The 19,769-nt window shown below is 38.8% G+C and overlaps 1 protein-coding gene across 3 annotated transcripts in view; it reads right to left on the bottom strand.

Moving 5' to 3' along the window:
- MAGI2 (membrane associated guanylate kinase, WW and PDZ domain containing 2) overlaps window positions 1-19,769 on the bottom strand; it is a 1,132,900-nt gene that overhangs the window by 368,898 nt on the left and 744,233 nt on the right. For all 3 annotated transcript variants that reach the window (XM_081102532.1, XM_081102533.1, XM_081102534.1), the window contains exon 5: window positions 11,062-11,272. In XM_081102532.1, the coding sequence (XP_080958658.1) occupies window positions 11,062-11,272 (211 nt within the window). The remainder of the gene's footprint in view (window positions 1-11,061; window positions 11,273-19,769) is intronic.

Here is a 19,769-nt window from a genome sequence, read left to right as displayed (position 1 = left end):
GCTCTTTTCATAAGGAGTTGTTTTGTTCCTCTTTAACTATAGAGCTGGCAGAGTCAGTACAAAAGTGATGCAAATTATACCATGTTCTTAGGATTCCTGCATTTTCTCAACAAGTGATTATTAATAGCAATTTCATTAACCCATATTTAGCTTTTGTTCCATGTAAATACTTCCCATCCAGCTAGGGGAATAGGGGATAAACATATCTATAATCTAATACTTCTGGAATGGGAGTTCTGAGATTTAATAAGAATTTTAATGACATTTTTGTTTTGAAAAATGTTTTTTAGAATATCTCTTGCCAGACATTTAAAAAGCAAAGAAAGTTATTCCGAGAGCAGCAGTTTTTCTCAAAGAGGTCCTGGACTCACCTGGTGTTAGAATCACCTGGTGGACTTATTAGCACTGCATATTCTGGGTTGCTATAGAACTACCAAATCAGAATCTTTGGGGATGAGTCCATAAAATCTCCATTATTGGCAAGGTGATTCTTATGCATATTACAACTTCAGTACTGCTCAGTGGCTCATAATTGCTTGTTGGAGCTAAAAATCTTTACTGTATATAACTGTCTCAAACGATCTCATCCACCAATGGACAAATTGTCAAGGATGTGACATTTGCGAGGGCTTCAAAAAGAGAATGAGCAAAGTCACAGGTATGGGAAAGTGTCAGGTTTATACAGGGAAGTGTCAGAAGGCCAGTGAGTGAAGCATGAAAAGGAAGAGTGGAAAATAGGCTGGAAACAAATTAGAGCCAGGTACTAGGGATAATTGAACACAGTTCTATGAAAGTCTAAATGATAATGATGATATCAATTTCATTTTGGCCCTCATTTGTGGTCATGTCAACATCATCCAGTCTTTTCCTCTGAACGAAAGGCTTGATGCCCATGAATGGAGATTATGACTTTCCAGAGTATGAGGAGTGTAGAACTGGGTTCAGTGTTTGATGCTCCCATTTTGCCAAAAAAAAAAAGTCAATAAAAAATGCTCTTTATAGACATGCCTGAGTTCAAAGTGTGTGTGTGTGTGTGTGTGTGTGTGTGTGTATTGATGTCTTTGTTTTTCTGTGCGAGGAGAATGTTGGAAGCTTGGCAAGGAAAAGAAATTCCCCTTCTCTTTACTCACACCTTCTTCCAAATCCTTCCTCCATTTCAGAGAAATGTCATTTCTAGGTCTCTAAGACTTGTTCACAAAAGCAAGCACATCTGTGAATAAGTATTAAGGGACCATTACCAAGCCACTGCAGGGAGTCAAATTACCATTTCTATATCACACCACCTTGGCTCTCACAGACTGGCTCATGTAGAAGAGAACTGTGAATTTCCTACCTTTCCTGAATTTATATAAAGCATTTCATTACAGGATAAATTTTTAGGTTGAACTAGCATTAATGGTATGTCACTTTAATACATTTTGACAGATTGAGTCTCTTAGAGTTAACAGCATTTTTAGCTGATCCTCTGAAGTGATTCTGAAAGAAACGTGGGTAGTAGTTACCTCCAGTAATTGTCTTAAACATCACATGAAGACACGACACAGTATTTTTCAATAGCGGCTCTTGCCAACCTTGCAATTTACATGCTTCTTCAATGTGTCTTATCCAGGGGACATTTTTAATGCTTTTGGGAGACAACAGACCTAGTGGCTTTCCCACCTTCTTTAAATAATATATTTTTAATGACATAAATTCCATTTGAAAATAGGGTTAAACATTGGGCAGAAAGCTGTGTACAAAATGAGACCATTGAGCAATTTTTCACAATCTGCAAACTACCTTTATTCAGATTTGAGGATGATTTTTCTTTCACTTTTATTGCTAGAATAGAGTCAGAAGTAGGACAACAGGTGTTTTTTTTTTTATTTGTTTGTTTGTGGTTGATTTTTATCTACCAAAGTTGTGTGGAGCACAAATGACAGGAAGGCATGATACTAATGTTATAAAAACTTATATTTCAATACTAGTTTCTTTAACAGATATACATGCACATATCTTTGCTGTATTTTCAAAAAAATAAACCCTTTCTTTTTTCTAGCTGGGGAATGGAACAAATATATTCTAGAAATTTTAAATCATAATAATGTACTACTCTATTTATTTTTATAGATAAAATTAATATGATGATTATGAAGAGTGGGAGATCAAGTCGACTAAAGTTGGTAGCTATTCAAGTTCAATCAATGTCACATTAAAAAATCCGGGTGAAAACCTTTCAAATGGCTTACCCAAAATTCTTCTGTGATGTTAAAGTGTAGGTTGAGTCTATCTGGAGGACTGGAACAAACACGATGTGAAATTTCGTTCAACTCTGAAATTCTAGTTTAAATTCATATCAGAATGTCCCTGCGGACATGTGATAAGCTGACTTGTAATAAATCAGAAATTTGTGTATATTTTATAAGTTTAACCTTTCCAAACAGTCATGAGAAGCAGGTTCAATTAGGACATCTTCTTTTCTGAGGAAACATCCTTGTCACATAGAAAATGCTTCACTTCCCACAAGGAAAGCAAGCTGACATTGCGGCTCACCGTTGCGATGTTATTCTCACTGTCTCATGAATGTCCTGATGGCGCATGTTGCCAGGGACTGCACTGGGACTGCAGGCAGCACCTTACTGTGATTGTGAGTATAGATTTTTAACTTCATTTGACAGATAGAGAAACCACGGCGGAGAGAAGCTAGGCAACTTGCCCAAGGGTACACAGCTAGTGTGTGAACGGAAAGAGCTAGGGAGGGAACAAAGCTCAACCACCATGAAACTGCCCGTTTCAGAGGTCGACTTTAAGCTGTTTATTAAGAAACAAGACTCAGAACCTTTCACCCCACCCCCTTTCCTGCCCAAAAGATTCAGACAGAGAAACCTGCTTCGGGAAAGAGAGACTTAGCATGCCTCCTTAGCCTCAGTTGAAGTAAGTATGGTAAACAAGAAAGGTGCCTGGTAGCTAGATACCACCGGTGGCCATTGTTTCAGCGATGCCTGCTTAAAATAACTTGCCTCTTCCTCACCCACTCTCACTTCTGAAGTATAATATTCCCTCCCTCCTTTTTTATTTGTCCAAAATGTCTCAGATACCCAATGTTGCCTTACTGTCTTTGATATCGTCATGCCTATGTGAATTCCCCATGCAGGTGTGTTAAAACTTGGATTTTCCTCCTACTAATCTGTTTCTGTTACTTTACTAGCCCAGCCAGAAGAACTTGGAAGGTGGGGAAGGTATTCATATTTGCTTAGCCCTCACATTAGCAGGAAGCCCAGATATATGTGATTCCCAAGTCCAAAGTTTTTTATGATCTGAAATGAGAGGCATAATAAACCTAACATTTTGCTTTTTATACCGAGGTGCTTTATTCCACAACCTCAAAGGGTAATCAGTTCCTCTGCCAGTGGTTTAGAAACCCAGACCTTTATGTCCTATTTGAGGATAGTAAACACCAAAAGGAGTTCCTGTGTGTTAAATGGCCTGTATTTAGTAGGTATTATATTAAATCGCATATGCCTAGAGATGGGAGAGAAAACATTGTGACTGAGAAACATTTTTATCCTTATGAATTCTCTACTCAAATCAAATATTCTTCATTCAAATCTGAATATTTCTCCAGAATAAAGTCTTGATTTATATAATCTATATATATAAATATTAGTCCTAGAAGCTATACTAAATAATTAGGTTAATAAAAATTCTATCAGCCCTAGCCGGCTTGGCTCAGTGGATAGAGCATAGGCCTGTAGACTGAAGGGTCCCAGGTTTGATTCCAGCCAAGGACACATGCCTGGGTTGCGGGCTCAATCCCCAGTGGGGGTGTGCAGGAGGCAGTCCATCAGTGATTCTCTCTCATCATTGATGTTTCTATCTCTTTCTCCTTCTCCCTTCCTCTCTGAAACCAATAAAGAAATAGATTTTTTTTTTTTAAAATCCTATCAAATTGGCCCAGTACTTATTAGGATTAAAACTAAAAAATTTCATAAGGGTTATGCTGTTACCAGAGAAATCAGTGGGTCTCATTCCCCCAACACTAGTGGGAGTGGAGTTCCTCTTGTGATATCTTGAGAAAATGAATTTTCTAAGACTTGCACGGGAGAGTGAATGGTTTTTATTGGAGTGGAATTATATTTCTTGTGTGGCAAAGTCCCATCACCCTTAACCCAGTCCTGAAAAAGGTGGAGTGGGGGTGCAGCAGAGCCACAGTCAGGGCCAGTGTACAGACTGTCTGTTCCGTGGTGGAATGGGGTCCGATGTACATTGGGCTAGATCCAGCTCATCAACCTATTGTGTGGGCGAATGCAGGGGAGTGTGCTCCCTGAAACAGGAATCAGCTGCGGGGCGTAGGGGGGAGGGGGAGTGGCGGGGGGTGGCGGGGGGGGGCTCCTTTGTTCAGGAGCTTAAATATCAAATCTTCCCCAAACTTTCAGTGGCCACGCCTTGTTCTAGCCACTGACTTGTTCTCAGGTGTGACTGACAGATAAGCAAGTCACCCAGACCTTACTGGGCATGTGTCTGCCTGTGTCCAGTCCCTTCCCACATCAATCTGTGGGGAATAGAGTGGGGTAATGTTGACTGAAGCTTTCTGGCAAAGCTGTATAAATGGTATACCTATGTTACCTACGCTTTCCTTTATTATTTTCCTTTTAAATAATGACCATGTTATTATAGCAGTATCAATACAACATTCAATTCTCTATTCCATTTTCCTCCCCATTTACCCTATGTTTTTCCAGTCAGGGTACATCCCACTCATCAGTTACTTAGGTATACGTAAGTGGATCCTCAAGGGTGATTCAATTCAAACCTAATGTTGAGATGTCTCCTTTCCTTTCTCTTTTCTTATACTTTCTTTTGCTCTCTCCTTTCCTACCTTTATATTGCTATCCAGATACAAACAATGTTTTCACTACTACACAAATATTGAGTGATCTTTCATCAATCAACTGCAATTTTTAATATAATAAGAACTTTTACTATCAAATACACTAATTTCCTTTGCCCTATTTTCTCTAAAAACAGTAATAGACTTAGCACATTGCATGTAAGACATGACAAATACATTGAATTTTTAAAATCCTTCTAAAAAGCCAATTCTAAATCTCAATCTTTAATTGATAGGTGAATTGTATTTTCATCCTGGGATATACTATATCAGAATAATGATAAGAGACTGAAGTCAATATTTGACTGAATGAAGCATAATCATTTGAACGAGGTAAACAAGGTCCAGGTAAATATTTTAAAGTCTACTGAACAATTCAAGATGTGTGTGAATATTAAGGTTATAACAGTAGTACTCATATCTGTTTAAGGCCAACAATAACTTAGAGGTTATTGACTATATATTATATAATTTAAAAAATAAAAAAGTAAGTATTCTTTCTTCTCCAGTAAATTTCCCAAACACTTTGACTTATATTTAATAAACAAAAGCTTTAAATTTGTTTATAATGGTAACTGGCGATTCATTTAAAACTTAAGAAGATACAGAAATAGCAACATAAGAAGAACCAGACTAATTGTGTATCTAATTTAGAATTTAAAAGAAAGTTGAACCCTGATGAAGATTTATAAAACCATGTACCACCATGGCATTTTTCACAGATGTAATTTTCTGTGTCAAAGTCTACTTTTAAAAACCTGTTATTTAAGATGACATAGCCTTCACTGCCATTCAAGAGTGTGGTAGTAAACAAATAGATTCTTGTTGTCCTTGTTTTTGCCAAACTGATAGCAGTCTCTTTTATGTCACTCACTAAGCAAACAAAAAAAGTAATTTAATGAGATTCCCAAAGCATATCAATCCAGATTAACCCTCTGGCAGCTCTTCTTTATGGAACATTTAGCCTCTTGAGTAGTGAAATTCTGGCCAAGAAACTTACAAAATGATACCAATTGCAATATAAAAGTTCACTTTTATTTCAGCCAATGTTTGTTTATATATTGGAGGTAGTATGGGATAATAGCAATGGCCTTGCAGGGTGAGAGAACTTCGAGAACTTGGGAATGCTAATTTGTCCAACGGTGCCTCAGAATCTCATCTATAGAGTGGGGTTTCATTAAATACTGATAGGATGGTTCTAATATAAAATACGCAAAGTAGGCACCACAGCAAAATGGTTAAGAGCAAGGACCCTGGAGGCAGACTATGTCCCATGAAAGATACCAGTCTTGTCAGTTTTGTTGACCACTGTATTTCCTGGGTTTAAAATGGTTCCTAGCACATGGCATGTGCCCTATACATATATGTTAAATAAATGGAACCAAAGCATCCTAGCTTTGTCAATTCTTGGTTATATGACTAGGAACAAGCCACCTCGGTAAGCCCATTTCTTAAAGTGAGAATTAAATGAGCACAATGCAAATGCTCAATATATGATCTATTGTTGTTAAGGTAACCTGAACACAGTATGAAAAAAATAGGTACTCAATATGTGGTAACTATTATTACTAATTTAAAGTTATAATTAATATATACTGTATATTTTAGAAGATATCATTAATGATATGATGAGTTAACAAAACCACTGGTTTTAAATAATATTATGTACTTGAAAGTCTTTTGAAAATTGCTAAATATAAAATATTACAAATGCTTTAAAGCATGTTTGGAAGAGTGCATTCACTCACAAGTTAAAATTCTGTTATTTAAAAACACTTCCTGAGATAATCACTTTTTCCCATTAAATATCATTGTAAACGATGAAAGGAATCTCCTTTTACCATTCATCAAAGGAAGCGGTTCTTAAGAGTACGGGAAATGTTGGCCCATGTGTTCACTATTGAGAATAACGAAGAAAATCCTCATTTTCTAAATGTATAACTCGTAAAGTACTCAGACATATAAACTATTTTGCAATACTGAGTCAATTATTAACTATTTTAAGACACCATATAGAAGACAAAATAATGAAATTACTTGTTACCTTAATTCAAAACCCAATATGTATTTTTGTTGTTGTTTTCACCTGAGTATATTTTTTCCATTGATTTTTTTTTTTTTTTTAAGAGAGAGTGGAAGGGGGAGGAACAGAGAAAGAGAGGGAGAGAGTGAAACACAGATGTGAGAGACACATTGATCGGCTGCCTCTTTCACGCCCCCTACTGGGGATCGAGCCCGCACAACTCCGGCATGTGCCCTGACGGGAAATCAAACTGTGACCTCCTGCTTCATAAGTTGATGCTCAACTAGTGAGCAGCACTGGCTGGGTGTGAGCTGCGAACTTTTACATTACAAATAGCATTTGTTTAAAAGTTTCTGGGACACAGCATGGTTTGGTCCCCCAGAAAGCCCTATTGCCCTACCAAGCTCCCTGACTTGCTCTACCACATAGTTCCAAGGAGCTATCACAGTATAGACTTTGCTCACAGAAGAACTCATTGTGACATCAATAGCAAACGTACTCACAGATCAAGGACAGTGGGCTGAAATGCTGATTTTGTCAAATGTAGTTAGGAAGGGAAGGGGCATTCCACAGCAAAGAGTGGAAGTGGTCATGAGAAAATCAGAGACCCCTCAGGGAAAAGTAAAGCAGAACGAAATGTAGGCAGAGAGAAAGGAAGCTGCGGGGCAGGTTGTGATGGTGTAGAAATGAGGGACCAGATGAATGAATCCCTCCCTGCTCTGTGGTACATGAGCTCATCACACTGATCCTTGAGATTCACTGCAAACTTTTTGAAGGAAGGAAAGATGAAGCTCAAACTGGTCCAGGATGAAGGGTGGGGTGGTGGATGCCTCCATTCTGTGTAATAACCTCGTCAAGCTTGCCACTTGCTCCTGCCTCCTACATTGGTCACCTTCCCACCACATTCACTTACAGTCTCTACTCCACGCTTCTGCATTCTCCCCCAGCACCAGCTTTCGCCCCACAGATAAAATTGTCTCTTTCTTTTGTCTTAATTTTCCAACTCAACCTATTTCTGCCCTAATACCCATTCACCCTTCCCTGCAGCAACACAAAAAAGATAAATAAACCAACAAAACCCTCTGCGTGTCTTTTAAAAACACCCTTGATCCAGCTAAATGAAACTAAGCAATTGTTTCAAAGGATTCACCAACTAGCACCTACTTTCCTAGTAGGTTAGGGGACTTATCATTATTTGTAATATATCCAGGGACTGGGTCTTTGTAATAACAGTTTTTATATGTGATATGTCCAAGTTTTCCAGGATATGTTATTGCACCTTTTATCTATGTACTAGGGGCCCGGTGCACAAAATTCGTGCACTGGGTGTGTGTGTGGGGGGGGGGGGGGGAGTGTCCCTCAGCCCAGCCTGCCCCCTCTCACATACTGGGAGCCCTCAGGCGTTGACCCCCATCACCCTCCAATCGCCTGATCGGCCCCTTACCCAGGCCTGACGCCTCCACCAGAGGTGTCAGGCTTGGACAGGGGACCCCCATCTCCCCCCGATCACTAGCTCTGGCCCCCACCACCCAGGCCTGAGGCCTCTGGCCCAGGAATCATGCCTGGGCACGGGACCCCCATCTCCCTCTGATCGCTTGCTCCACCCCCCGCCCAAGCCTGATGCCTCTGACCCAGGCTTCAGGCCTGGGCAAGGGGACCATCATATCCCCCCAATCCCCGGCTCCGCCCCCCACCCAGGCCTGATGCCTCGGCCAGAGGAGTTGACCCTCATCACCCGCTGATCACCAATCACCGGATCGGCCCCTTGACCAGGCCTGAGGCCTCCGGCAGAGGTGTCAGGCCTGGGCAGGGGACCCCCAGCTCCCCGAGGTTGCAGGCTCCGCCCCTGCCCAGGCCTGACACCTCTGGCCTAGGCGTCCGGCCCGGGCAGCGGGGACCTGCAGTGGCAGCGGGGGGGCGCCATGATCGTGGGCTTCGCTTTAGGCCCAGGCAAGGGACCCCTAGCTCCTGGGACTGCCAGCTTCGACTGTGCCCAGCTCCCATCGCTGGCTCCACCCCTACTTCCTGCTATCACTGGCCAGGGTGGCAAAGGTGCCTGATTCTCCGATCATGGCTGGGGGGCAGGGCGAAGGCGGCCCCAGGGCCACCTTTGCCCTGCCCCCCAGCTCTTAGCTTCCCCCCTGGGTTTCCGATCACTGTCAGTGGCAGGGGGCTTCTTCCTGCTTTCCCTTTCGCCTCCCTGCATTGTGCCTACATATGCAAATTAGCCGCCATCTTGTTGGCAGTTAATTTGCATATAGCCCTGATTAGCCAATGAAAAAGGTATCGCCGTATGCCAATTACCATTTTCCTCTTTTATTAGTGTAGATGATGCCTTCTTTTACAGCTTAAGTCTATGCTAAGCATATCCTTCGCTGAATAGCATTACACACTCAGAAATTGTTTATTAATACTTTATAACTATTCATCTTTCTACCCCAACTTTACAATAACTTTGAGAGCAAAACTAAATGTTTTTGTCTTTGAATTCTAACACTAGATGACTGACTAGGATATTAACAGGATAATTTTGATAGATTCTCCCAAGCCCTGACAAAGTCTCATCGTTTACTATATACCATTAGCACAACATCTGTCATCCAAATCCCCTTCTCCATAATCTCCACACCTCATACTATTAAAAAAAAGTTTATTCATAACCCCCAAAAGGAAGGTTTTTATAACTGCTTTACTGGAAACATTTAAAGAAAGTGTTCTTTAATCGACTTGCCATGTTGGTTTTCTTTTACAGAGCCTTATCCCATAATAAAATGTATACAACATCAGTCTCCTTGTTCTGAACATAAATGTGTGACCTCACTTCTAGGGTTCTATTTTGACTTCTGGTCTACAATGCCTCCATACTTACCAATAAAAATTTATGTTTTCAAATATAAATACTTTCGTACATTTAAAAAGTTCTATATGACTTTCTCTTTTCTAATTAATTGATAAAAGATATCTTTGGGTTATTAAAGATAGCCAAAAACTAATGTAAGGCATTCTTAATTTTGTAAAACTTACAAGATTTGTCAAAAGGAGAATGAGAGTAATTCATTTTCCCCCAAACACTGCATTTCTCATCCATATTGGAGTCAAGCAGAGTGCTAAGTAATTACCTGATTATGTATTCCCTTGGCTGCATGTATCAAAGTTTCCGCCTTCACGTGAGAATTAAATATTGGCATGTGGTAACATTTCAATTTCACAATTGAGTTCTGCCTATGGAGATCTAAGTCTCAAATCACTCCAGGTTGGGAAAAGAAATCCAATTTTAATATTTTTCTTGAATAATCAGAGTTTACATATTTTTATCCACTGTCAGCACTGAAAACTTCAATTTATATTATTTTTTTCTTTTTGAGGCTTATACAACTTTGAGGGAATAAAGGTGGTTGCTTAATTAAATTATTTGTTTTTATTCTTTCTAGTGAACATTGTGATTATCTTATACACAACAATTTAATTTTGTACTAAGAGCTTCAACTTAGTAGTTCATTTAAAAAAAGTTGTCCTATTTCTAGAAGATAAAAGAAAAGTTTGACAGTATTAATAAAGTATAATAAAAATTTCAATTTGGAAAAAGAAGTCCCAAAAGAAAGAAAATATTAGTTTGGGTAAATATCATCAGGAAGTTCAGGATTAGCACTTTAGTTTCCTTGGCAAGTATAAAAGTGGTAAGCAAGAAATACAATGGATTTAAAAAAAAAAGTATGATGAACTCTAGAAAAACAAATGCTTTTATCGATACCTGACTTCAGGGTCAAATGCTTAAAATATTTTCTTTTATGACCAGCAAGCATTTTGCCCTAAATAGTTATATCCTATTAAATCACTGAAGATGATGGTGAAAGTTTCCAACAATCTGACAAAATGTGGGATTATCTTATTTGATTGCAACTACATGGGCCTCTTGGAAGAACGGAGTAAGCATTTCCCCCGTTACTGCAACAAATTTTATAGTGAAGTTGTTAACTATATGCTTTGATTTACAGCTGTAATTTAGGATCCTTAACTGTATGAAGGCACTCTCCCATTGTTTTCTAACAAAGAACTAATGCCAGAGACAATAAAACTCATTATTTTATTTTCACTACATCTCCTTTTTCTATATGATTTATATACTATGATCTTTTTGGCAATGTTCAAAAAAAGGGGTGAAACTCACTCAATGAAGTAGACTTCACCCTTCTCTGTGTAGGCCATTTCCCAGTTGTCAGGCAGTGGGTCTGATTCCTCATTCTCTTCCGGTTTAGTTGGTTTTGCATCATCCATCTGCTCCTTCAGCTCCTCGGGCTGACTGTACACTGGTGCAGGATAAGGCTGGGAGGGTGTCTCCCCTGAGGCACCTGCACTCTTGTCTTCATGTTCACTGGATTCTACAAGAGAACAGGAGCATGCGGTTAGCCACTCCAGCCACAGTGCCGTCTAGGTGAGCATGCAGTATGCTGCACCGGGAAACAAGCCCTGCAAAGGCTAACAGGAAAGCATAATTATAACCAGCTCTGAAAATGATCACTAGGCCTATTTGAGTCCCCTTGCATGCATCATTCTCTTCCATCCTTCAACTATTTGTTGCTGATCACTGAACTGGAGGACCATCATCTCATGACACAGGTGTTTTAGGCAGAATAACGACCCTCTAAGAATGTCCATGTTCTACCTCTTGGGCCATGTGAGTGCTACCTTACATGGCAAAAGAGGATTTGCGGATCTGGTCAAAATAAGGATTTAATTTGAGATTGAGAGATTGATTATTCAGACAGGCTCACTGTAATCACGAGGATTGTTTTTTTTTTTAAAGTATAGGAGGTAGCCCTGGCCTGGTAGCTCAGTTGGTCAAAGCATCATCTTGATACACCAAGGTTGAGAGTTCAATCCCTGGTCACTGCACATACAAGAATCTACCAATGAATGCATTAATAAGTGAAACAACAAATCAGTTTTTCTCCATCACTCTTCATTCCTTTCTCTCTACCTCTCTCCCTTTCTCGCTCTCTAAAATCAATTTAAAAAAAAAAAAAGAGCAAAAGAGGAAGGCAGAATAGGAGGCAGGTGTGACTACTAAAGAATGACCAAACTGATACACTGTTGCAGGCTTTGGAGAAAGAAGGGAACCAACTACAAGCCAAGAAGTCTAAATGCCCTCAGAAGCTGGCAGGACAAGGGAATGGATTCTCCCCTAGGCCTCCAGAAAGGAACGCAGGGACTGACGGCCATTTAATTGAAAGAGAGTTAAATGTATGTATTTTTGCATTCATTCCAGTTCACACAATTCTATAGCTGTGGCCCAGTCTAAGGTTTGGATATTATAATATATATAGTAGCCATGCCATTTGCTTACATGTTTTTTTGCCCTAGCAGTATCACAGTGATTTTGGATGCAAATCTAAGGATACATCAGAATGCCATGGTTTGAATGTCCCTTCCTGGTTTCATTAAAAAATAATTGGAAACCAAGATAAAACCATTTCAAGAAGAAGAATGCCTATTTTATTCCTTATCCATACTTTCATTTGACATGGTTGAGGCATATAGTTGATATTCAGCTTTCTGTAATTGCCATCCTTTGAAATGAGGAAGAATAATATTTTGAAGCTAGATAGAAAATGTTAATTTTATTTCTTTGAATGGTCATAACGTTTAAAATTTTAAAATTTGTTTTAGCCCATGAGAGCTCTGATTTATATTTCTGACTATATGACAAATTTTAATAAATCTAATAATTTCTTCTATCTTTATATTACTTCTTTGAAAATAAACATTGACTAGAGAACATTTAATGGGGACTAAAGATTGAGAAACATATTGTAGTTGATGAAAAAAAGAATACAAATAATTTGAGATTAATAGAAATTCTTTTTATTTTTGTTTAGCAATTCTCAGATAGCAGCAAACACGCTCCACAGAAATGACACATGATTGCTGAGGCTGGTGTCAGAGTGCCTGGGTTTAATCTGTCCTTCACAGTATGATACTGAGCAAGCTATTGAATCACTCTGTGCATTCGTCAATTTCCTTAAGTGTATGATAGGCCTATAAACATTACTTACCTATAAAAATTTGACATGTATATAAATTGCTCAGAATAGTAAACTACTGAAACATAGTAGATGTTTAGTAAATTTTATATATATGATTATCAGGACTTCTACTACTTAGAACACTAAATAAATTGCACAGATAAATCAGTCGAGCAACCTAAATGGTTTCTTCCTATGGTGATAGAATGGTCTCATCTGTGATATTTGTAGCCAAACTGGATCTCATCTATTGAGGGGGCTAGCCAAGAAAATGCGAATTACTAAGAAACAATAGTCAGTACCTCAAAATTATTATTTTTTTGTCTTTATGGAAAACACACACTGTTTGATATAGTTTTCTGAAAATAATGCAATTGCAAAAAAAAAAAAAAAAAAAGATACACCCAAAACTGACATTTTCTCTCTACCAGGTGTTTGCATGAATTGAGTTTTTCTCCTTCAATTTAGACATGCTGTGGAGTTAAGTGACTTAAAGGAGAAAAAATAATCCTCAGAAAGCACACATTTTTTTCCAAGTTCTGTATTATTTCCTATAGAGTTTCACATTTGATTTGACTGGGTGCCAGGAGCTCCTACTGAACTACAAACTTGTAATCACCTGATTTAAAGAAGAATCAGAGTCTTATCTTCCCAATTTTATGTTAGTCAAAAACTTAGTTTCCTCATATATCCTCAGGGCAACCTTCATTTTCAAGTCAGCTGGTAGCAGATAGCTCCACACTTACCCTCCATGGTGGTGGAAATGGTGGGGCTTAAAGATGCCCCTTGCTTTCTTGCAAATTCGGCAAAATCATTAAAAAGCATGTTAGTTATATTGACCCAAGTATAACTGCGTTGTGGGGTGGAGGGGCAGACAGACTGTCGAGCATGCTGTTCATTTCACTGCTGGAAGCTGGAATTCTTAGAATTGGAAACACAGGCTGATGTTAAAGGAACACTTCCGGGTAGATTCTTGCACCAGAGAAAAATATGATCGTAACTGATTTTTTGTTATGACCAGACTATTGAGTATATCCTATAATGAAAAGTGGAGGACATGCTGTCTTCAGAAAGAAAACAGTCATGTGGGGCTGCTTGCATGCTATGTAACCATTTAAGTGAAAGTAGCCAAGACTGTAGCTTATTGCTTAAAGTGTGCTATTATCAATTTTCCTTGCTTTTCCTAAACCTTCTAAAACGAGAAGTGGAATTATACTGCGAGTGCTAAAATGTTTTCACATTGAATGATTAGTGAATTTTTGCTCATCATTAAAAAAATGATTACTTTTTTTAATGTAGTAAAACATGCAAATGGGCCAAATTCAAAAGTACAGAGGGAATAAGTGTAAGTAGGTTTCCTTCCGGTTCCTACTCCCAGTGCTCCAGCAAAGATGATTATTTTTCTGCTCCTTCAGAGATGTTTGTATGTACATTGATTACTTTTAGTTGGTGTTTTCTGACTCCTTAGTTCTCTTATAGTGTTTCTAAGTTTTAAAACAATGCATTATAAATTTTTTATATGTTATGAGATTAAAGAGGGGTAGTCCTTAAACTTTATTGGTGCACAACATTCATGCACGGGGGTTGGGGGGAGTGAAGAGAGGGTGGAGGTATCCCTTCAGCCAGGCCTGTGCCCTTTAGCAGTCCAGGAGCCCTCGGGGGATGTCCAGAGCGCTGCTGCAGAGGCAGGAGAGGCTCCCACCACTGCCAACGCTGCTGTGCTCACCAGCCATCAGCCGGGCTGTGGCTGAGCACCTACCCCTGGTGGTCAGTGTGCATCATAGCAACCAGTTGTTTTGCTGTTTGGTCAATTTGCATATTACCCTTTTATTATATAGGATTTTTTTCTGAGATGCTGAAAAATACTTTTATTATTTGAGGCCATGAAAGAAACGCAAGTCAAGAATAAAATATTAGAATTAGGTATAATTAGAGTAATGACTTTTGAGATGATATATCAATTGAGGAAAGAAATTCCTAATCCTGTAAAGAAATTACTTTTTATCTGTCATATTTGTAAGATAATTGGATCTCATCTACTGAGTGGGCTAGCCAAGAAAATGTAATTTACTAAGAAATAATGGTCAATATCTCAAAATTATTTTTTATCTTTATAAAAAAACACACGATTGGTTACAAGCTACATGGAACACTAAAGGAACACTAAAAGACTGCAAGATGAAAAAATCCCAAGATATAAAAAAATTGAATTGGAAAGAATCACTGGAAAAATGAGTAGAGGGAATTATTTCCCATTAACAGGGGAGAAGCACTGCCTTAATTAGTATATATTCTTCTTCCTGCAATATTTAACTTTTTAAACATTTTAATAAAAGTAGACTGAAATAGGGCAATGAAATGAATCCTCACAGCTTTGAAACTGTATATGCTGCATAATTTTTATAATGTAATGAATTCTGAAGATATCTGTCATATAGAAACAAGTTCCTCAAGTCCTCAACTAACTTTGGGGTGAAAGAAACCGATATAGCATTGAACACATTCAAAGACCAAAGCAAGATATGAAATGAAATATAGGACATGCATGGATAATATTTTTTAGGTCTCGCTTTCAAAATTCTGAAAAACATTAAGAGACTCCACTATATGAAACATAACATCCTCTTTTGAAATCCTAGGAACATCAAAGGGGCTGAAAGAGAAAAGGAAGAAGACTTAAAAATCTTGATTTCAATAACTCAAATGCTATTCTCTGGGGGCCAAACTGGAATCTAGGTATTTGCTGATGAGAGCAAGAAGTCAATTAGGAGGACAGAGATAAGGGCGCTGCTCCCACAGATGGAGCGCTGTGGCGGGAATGAGGCACAGACAGACCTTATTGAAAGGCCTTCCCTCTTCAGGGGCGAAGGCCAGCCAGAAATAAGTAGAGCAATCTGAGACTTCACCCTGAAATTATAATCACGTCTATGAGGAGAAATAATAGGTAAGAAAATAGAGCACGAAGTGAAACTCAGACCCAGAGAGAATGGATGACTATAATTAGAAATAAGCTGAGACTCAACTAGTCCCCAGGCTTTCTGTAAGTGCCGCTCAAGCCGGAATGGCACCCCGCTTGTCCTTGGTCCACATCCCTCGATCACGTATCAGGTCCTCTCTCACACATCATCTGAACCCTCAGAGAAGCAGAAAAACATTCCCCAACGGCTGAGTGCAAGATCCCGAACACGCTGAATCAGTTTGGAAGGCAAGAAGGGGTTCAAATAATGCATAGCGTTCAGTTTAATTGCAAAGTGAGTCTGCCTTGATTTAAAGTGACACGCCTGAAACTAGTAGTGATTTCATCCCCCACTTCCCAATGGTGTAGTTACAATTACTACTATCGTTCACACCCACAAATTCCAACATGATTATCTTGTTACTTTATAATCACACCTAGGTAATAAGAACCTTCTACGATGACAGCCGTTTTAACTTGCAAATAATTATTTTAAGAAATGATAGAATGTCTCCCATTTAAAAATGGAGTGTCTAATTTACAATAGCCCCAGAAATTTGCCTCTCCAGTGGGGAGATAAAACCCAGTACTGTGTCTGGGAATAAGATCATAAAAGTAAGCCTCCTAAAAAAAAAAAGAAAAAAAAAGCATATAAATCTGAGTGGATACACACATCACAGTCTCTGTGAACCCACAGGAAAATAAGCAGGGGATGGGCGTTGGGGTGGCTTCAGAGTGGGTTATTATTCGCAGGAAAACAGCGAGATTCACCACGGAGGGCATAATTCTTTTGACAGTGACAGGCCCTCATTCACAGAAGCAGGACTGATGGTGCGTGCACAGTCAGCGTGCCAAGCAGCACAGGACCTGGAGGCAGGACCCTAATGGTGAACTGAGATCATGGCTGAGGACACTCGGTGATCACATAAGGGACACTCTGTTTGCTCTCTGGGAGATGCAGTTCATTTGCACTAATTGCAGGCTTGGGGGCCTGGAGAAGGCAGCTCTGTGTACACATACTGTATTCCCTTTGTTGGAGAAGGTAGCTCTCACGGGCCCTGTTCCTCCTGGCATTGTGTGTGTGTGTATTAACAGAGAGATTTAGCTGCCTTTAAAATATATGTGCATTTCTAATTCTTTGCACTAGGCGTACTAATAGCTTGGTGAGGGGAAGCTACAGTATAATAGTGAATTACTTTCCGGAAAAGTTTAGCAGATAATTCATGATATAAAAGGAATCCGAGAAAGCTTAACCCAATTCTTGTGGTTTACAGGATTTGCTTTCCTTCACAAAGTTCAATTTTATAAAAAAAATTTCTACTTATCTATTAACCATCTATCTATTCTTTGTATTTTCACAGTTAGAGAGATTGGATAAGTCTTACCTATAAGACCATATTTTAAAATATATACTTCTGCATAATTTTTTTTCATTTTCAAATAACTTTTGAAGAAATGTAAGATCAGGAAACTCATGTTTTGAACTTAGAAACACTGCATGTTGAAGATACGGAATAGTGTAACATGAATGTGAAATGCATCTAATCATGTTAATATAGTAAAACTCTGACATTCTCTAGAGGTATGGTCAACTAAAAGATAAAGATTTTGCATAAGCAATGGACACAGACAATAGTGTGGTGAAGGCCTGGGGTGTGGCAGGGACTGGGAGGAGAAGGGAGTTGGGGAGAGGAGGGAGAGGGAGGAAATTGGGACACACCTGTAATACTGTCAAAAGAAGTAGAGTGGTCCTTGCCCTAACAATGATTACAGAATGTCTGGAGATGCCAGACACACACATTATGAAAAGTTACTGCAAGTATTAGGCTAATCAGTACCTTCCAAATGAATGTGAAGCATAAACTGTACTGCAATAATTCAGAGATAAACAGTGTCAACTTTTCATGATGGGAGTCAACAAATGATTTATAGGGAATATAAAATTTTTTTATTGAATTTGAAAAAAAGAACAAGGTTCAAATAGGAGATAAAGGCCTTATCAGGCAGGTGAAGGTATTTTATGAGAATGGAACATAGAGAAGAGAACTGGGGAGTGATAGGAATGAAAACTAAGAGAAATGTTGTAGTCAAATGTGGGAGGCCCTGAATGATTGTCCCAAAATATGAAACAGCAGAAAAAGAAGTTTGAGAATAGTTGCATGATCAAGTGCAGGTTCAACAATCTTTGATCGAGGAATAACAGGTAATTTGATGGAAACGGAGCCTGGAGGGATGTAGGTCAATTAGGAGACTGTGCTGGACAAAGGAGATAAGAACCAGGATGGGGCAGTGAAATGTGGAAGGAAGAGAAGAAAGCTAAACAACTAGTGATCTTTCATACTCAATAATATATATCAAGCCAGGGGGGGAGAAGAATCAAAGATAACTCTCAGCACCCAGCCGGCATGGCTCGGTGGTTAAGCGTTAACTTATGAACCAAGGAGGTCACCATTAGATTCCCAGTCAGGGCATATGCCTGAATTGCAGGTTAGATCCCCAGTGTGGGGCATGCAGGAGGTGGCCAATCAATGACATTCTCTCTCTCTCTCATCATTGACATTTCTCTCTCTCTCTCTCCCTCTCCCTTCCTCTCTGAAATCAATACAAACGGGTAGTTGTTGTTGTTGTTGTTGTTTTTAAGATAACTCTCAGCTATCTGGGTAAAAAGAAGAATGAGAGGAATTAGGTAAAGGATTTTGTGAGTTGGTTTGCTTGTTGAGTTTAAGTGGAATATTGCATTTAAGTTGAAGAAAGGCTCAGGTGGGGCAGTTCAGTGAGTAGTGGTTAGAAATATGGCCCTGGAACATAAGAGACAAGTGCAGGCTGCAGGTAAATCTATTTGAAGCCATGGGGCTGGATGTCACCTCTAACAAGATAAAGATGTCTAAATATAGGTGAGGTTAATATCAAGAGAAGGTTTTCTAGGCATATGAATTTTAACCACCAGTTTACAGACAGATTCTCTATGAGGTTGTAGTATATATCATCCTCGCAAGCATTAGATCTAATACCACTGCCAAGAACCCAGTGAAGGATGAATATAATGGAATACAATGTAGATGAAATACACTGAGCGGCACAGTCGTGATTTACCTTACGGAGGCCAGGAGTCACTCTGTCCTGAGCATGGTTAACAGCCCAGGATAGGTTCAGGTATTTGGGGTCCAGATCTCAAGCTTGCCACTAAATGAACTATTACCTTAGTAAAGCACCTTCAGCTAAATTTCAGCATCTCATTCATTAAGTAAATACTATGATTATGGGATTAGAGATCATATATATCAGAGAGAGAAACATTTCTGATTTGAGATACTGAAAGATCATTATATGTCTTTTCTGGGTGATATGAGCTAAATCCATGTGTCTGGTTAATTTTGACAGGAGAAAGCTAGCATAAAATGAGTATTCACATACTTTATGTGAGTTTTCATTGAAAATGTTCATAGAACTTCATGAAGATATTACATATTTAAAAGTCGTCACTGACTTTACATAGAAATGTTACGAGAGAAAAAGAAATATGTAGTTCTAGCAATAAACTACAGTTCAAAGGAGAAATAATGACTAAAATGTGTAATAGAGGTAAATTGAGGACTCCTCTAAATCCTTTATTTACATAAAGAAAAGAGGTGGGTTTTTTTGTAAACCAAATAAAGAGTTAAATATTGGTAGGTTTGATGGTTATATACATACATATATTATGAAAACTAGGAATTTTTAATATCTACAGAGGGAAATAAGTTCACTTATACAGGATTTGGTAGCTAGAAATTTATAATGCCACTTTTAAAGATGTGTTTACTATTGCTCGAAAACATATTTGTGCTTCTATTTCGTGATATAAGTTTCAGGATAGCATAGCAACTAAGAACATGGGTTCTGGATTCAAATTCCCTA

The sequence above is a fragment of the Myotis nattereri genome (genome assembly GCF_964212035.1).
Source record: "Myotis nattereri genome assembly, chromosome: 11".
Taxonomy (NCBI): domain Eukaryota; kingdom Metazoa; phylum Chordata; class Mammalia; order Chiroptera; family Vespertilionidae; genus Myotis; species Myotis nattereri.
This window is presented reverse-complemented; position numbering and strand designations above follow the sequence as displayed.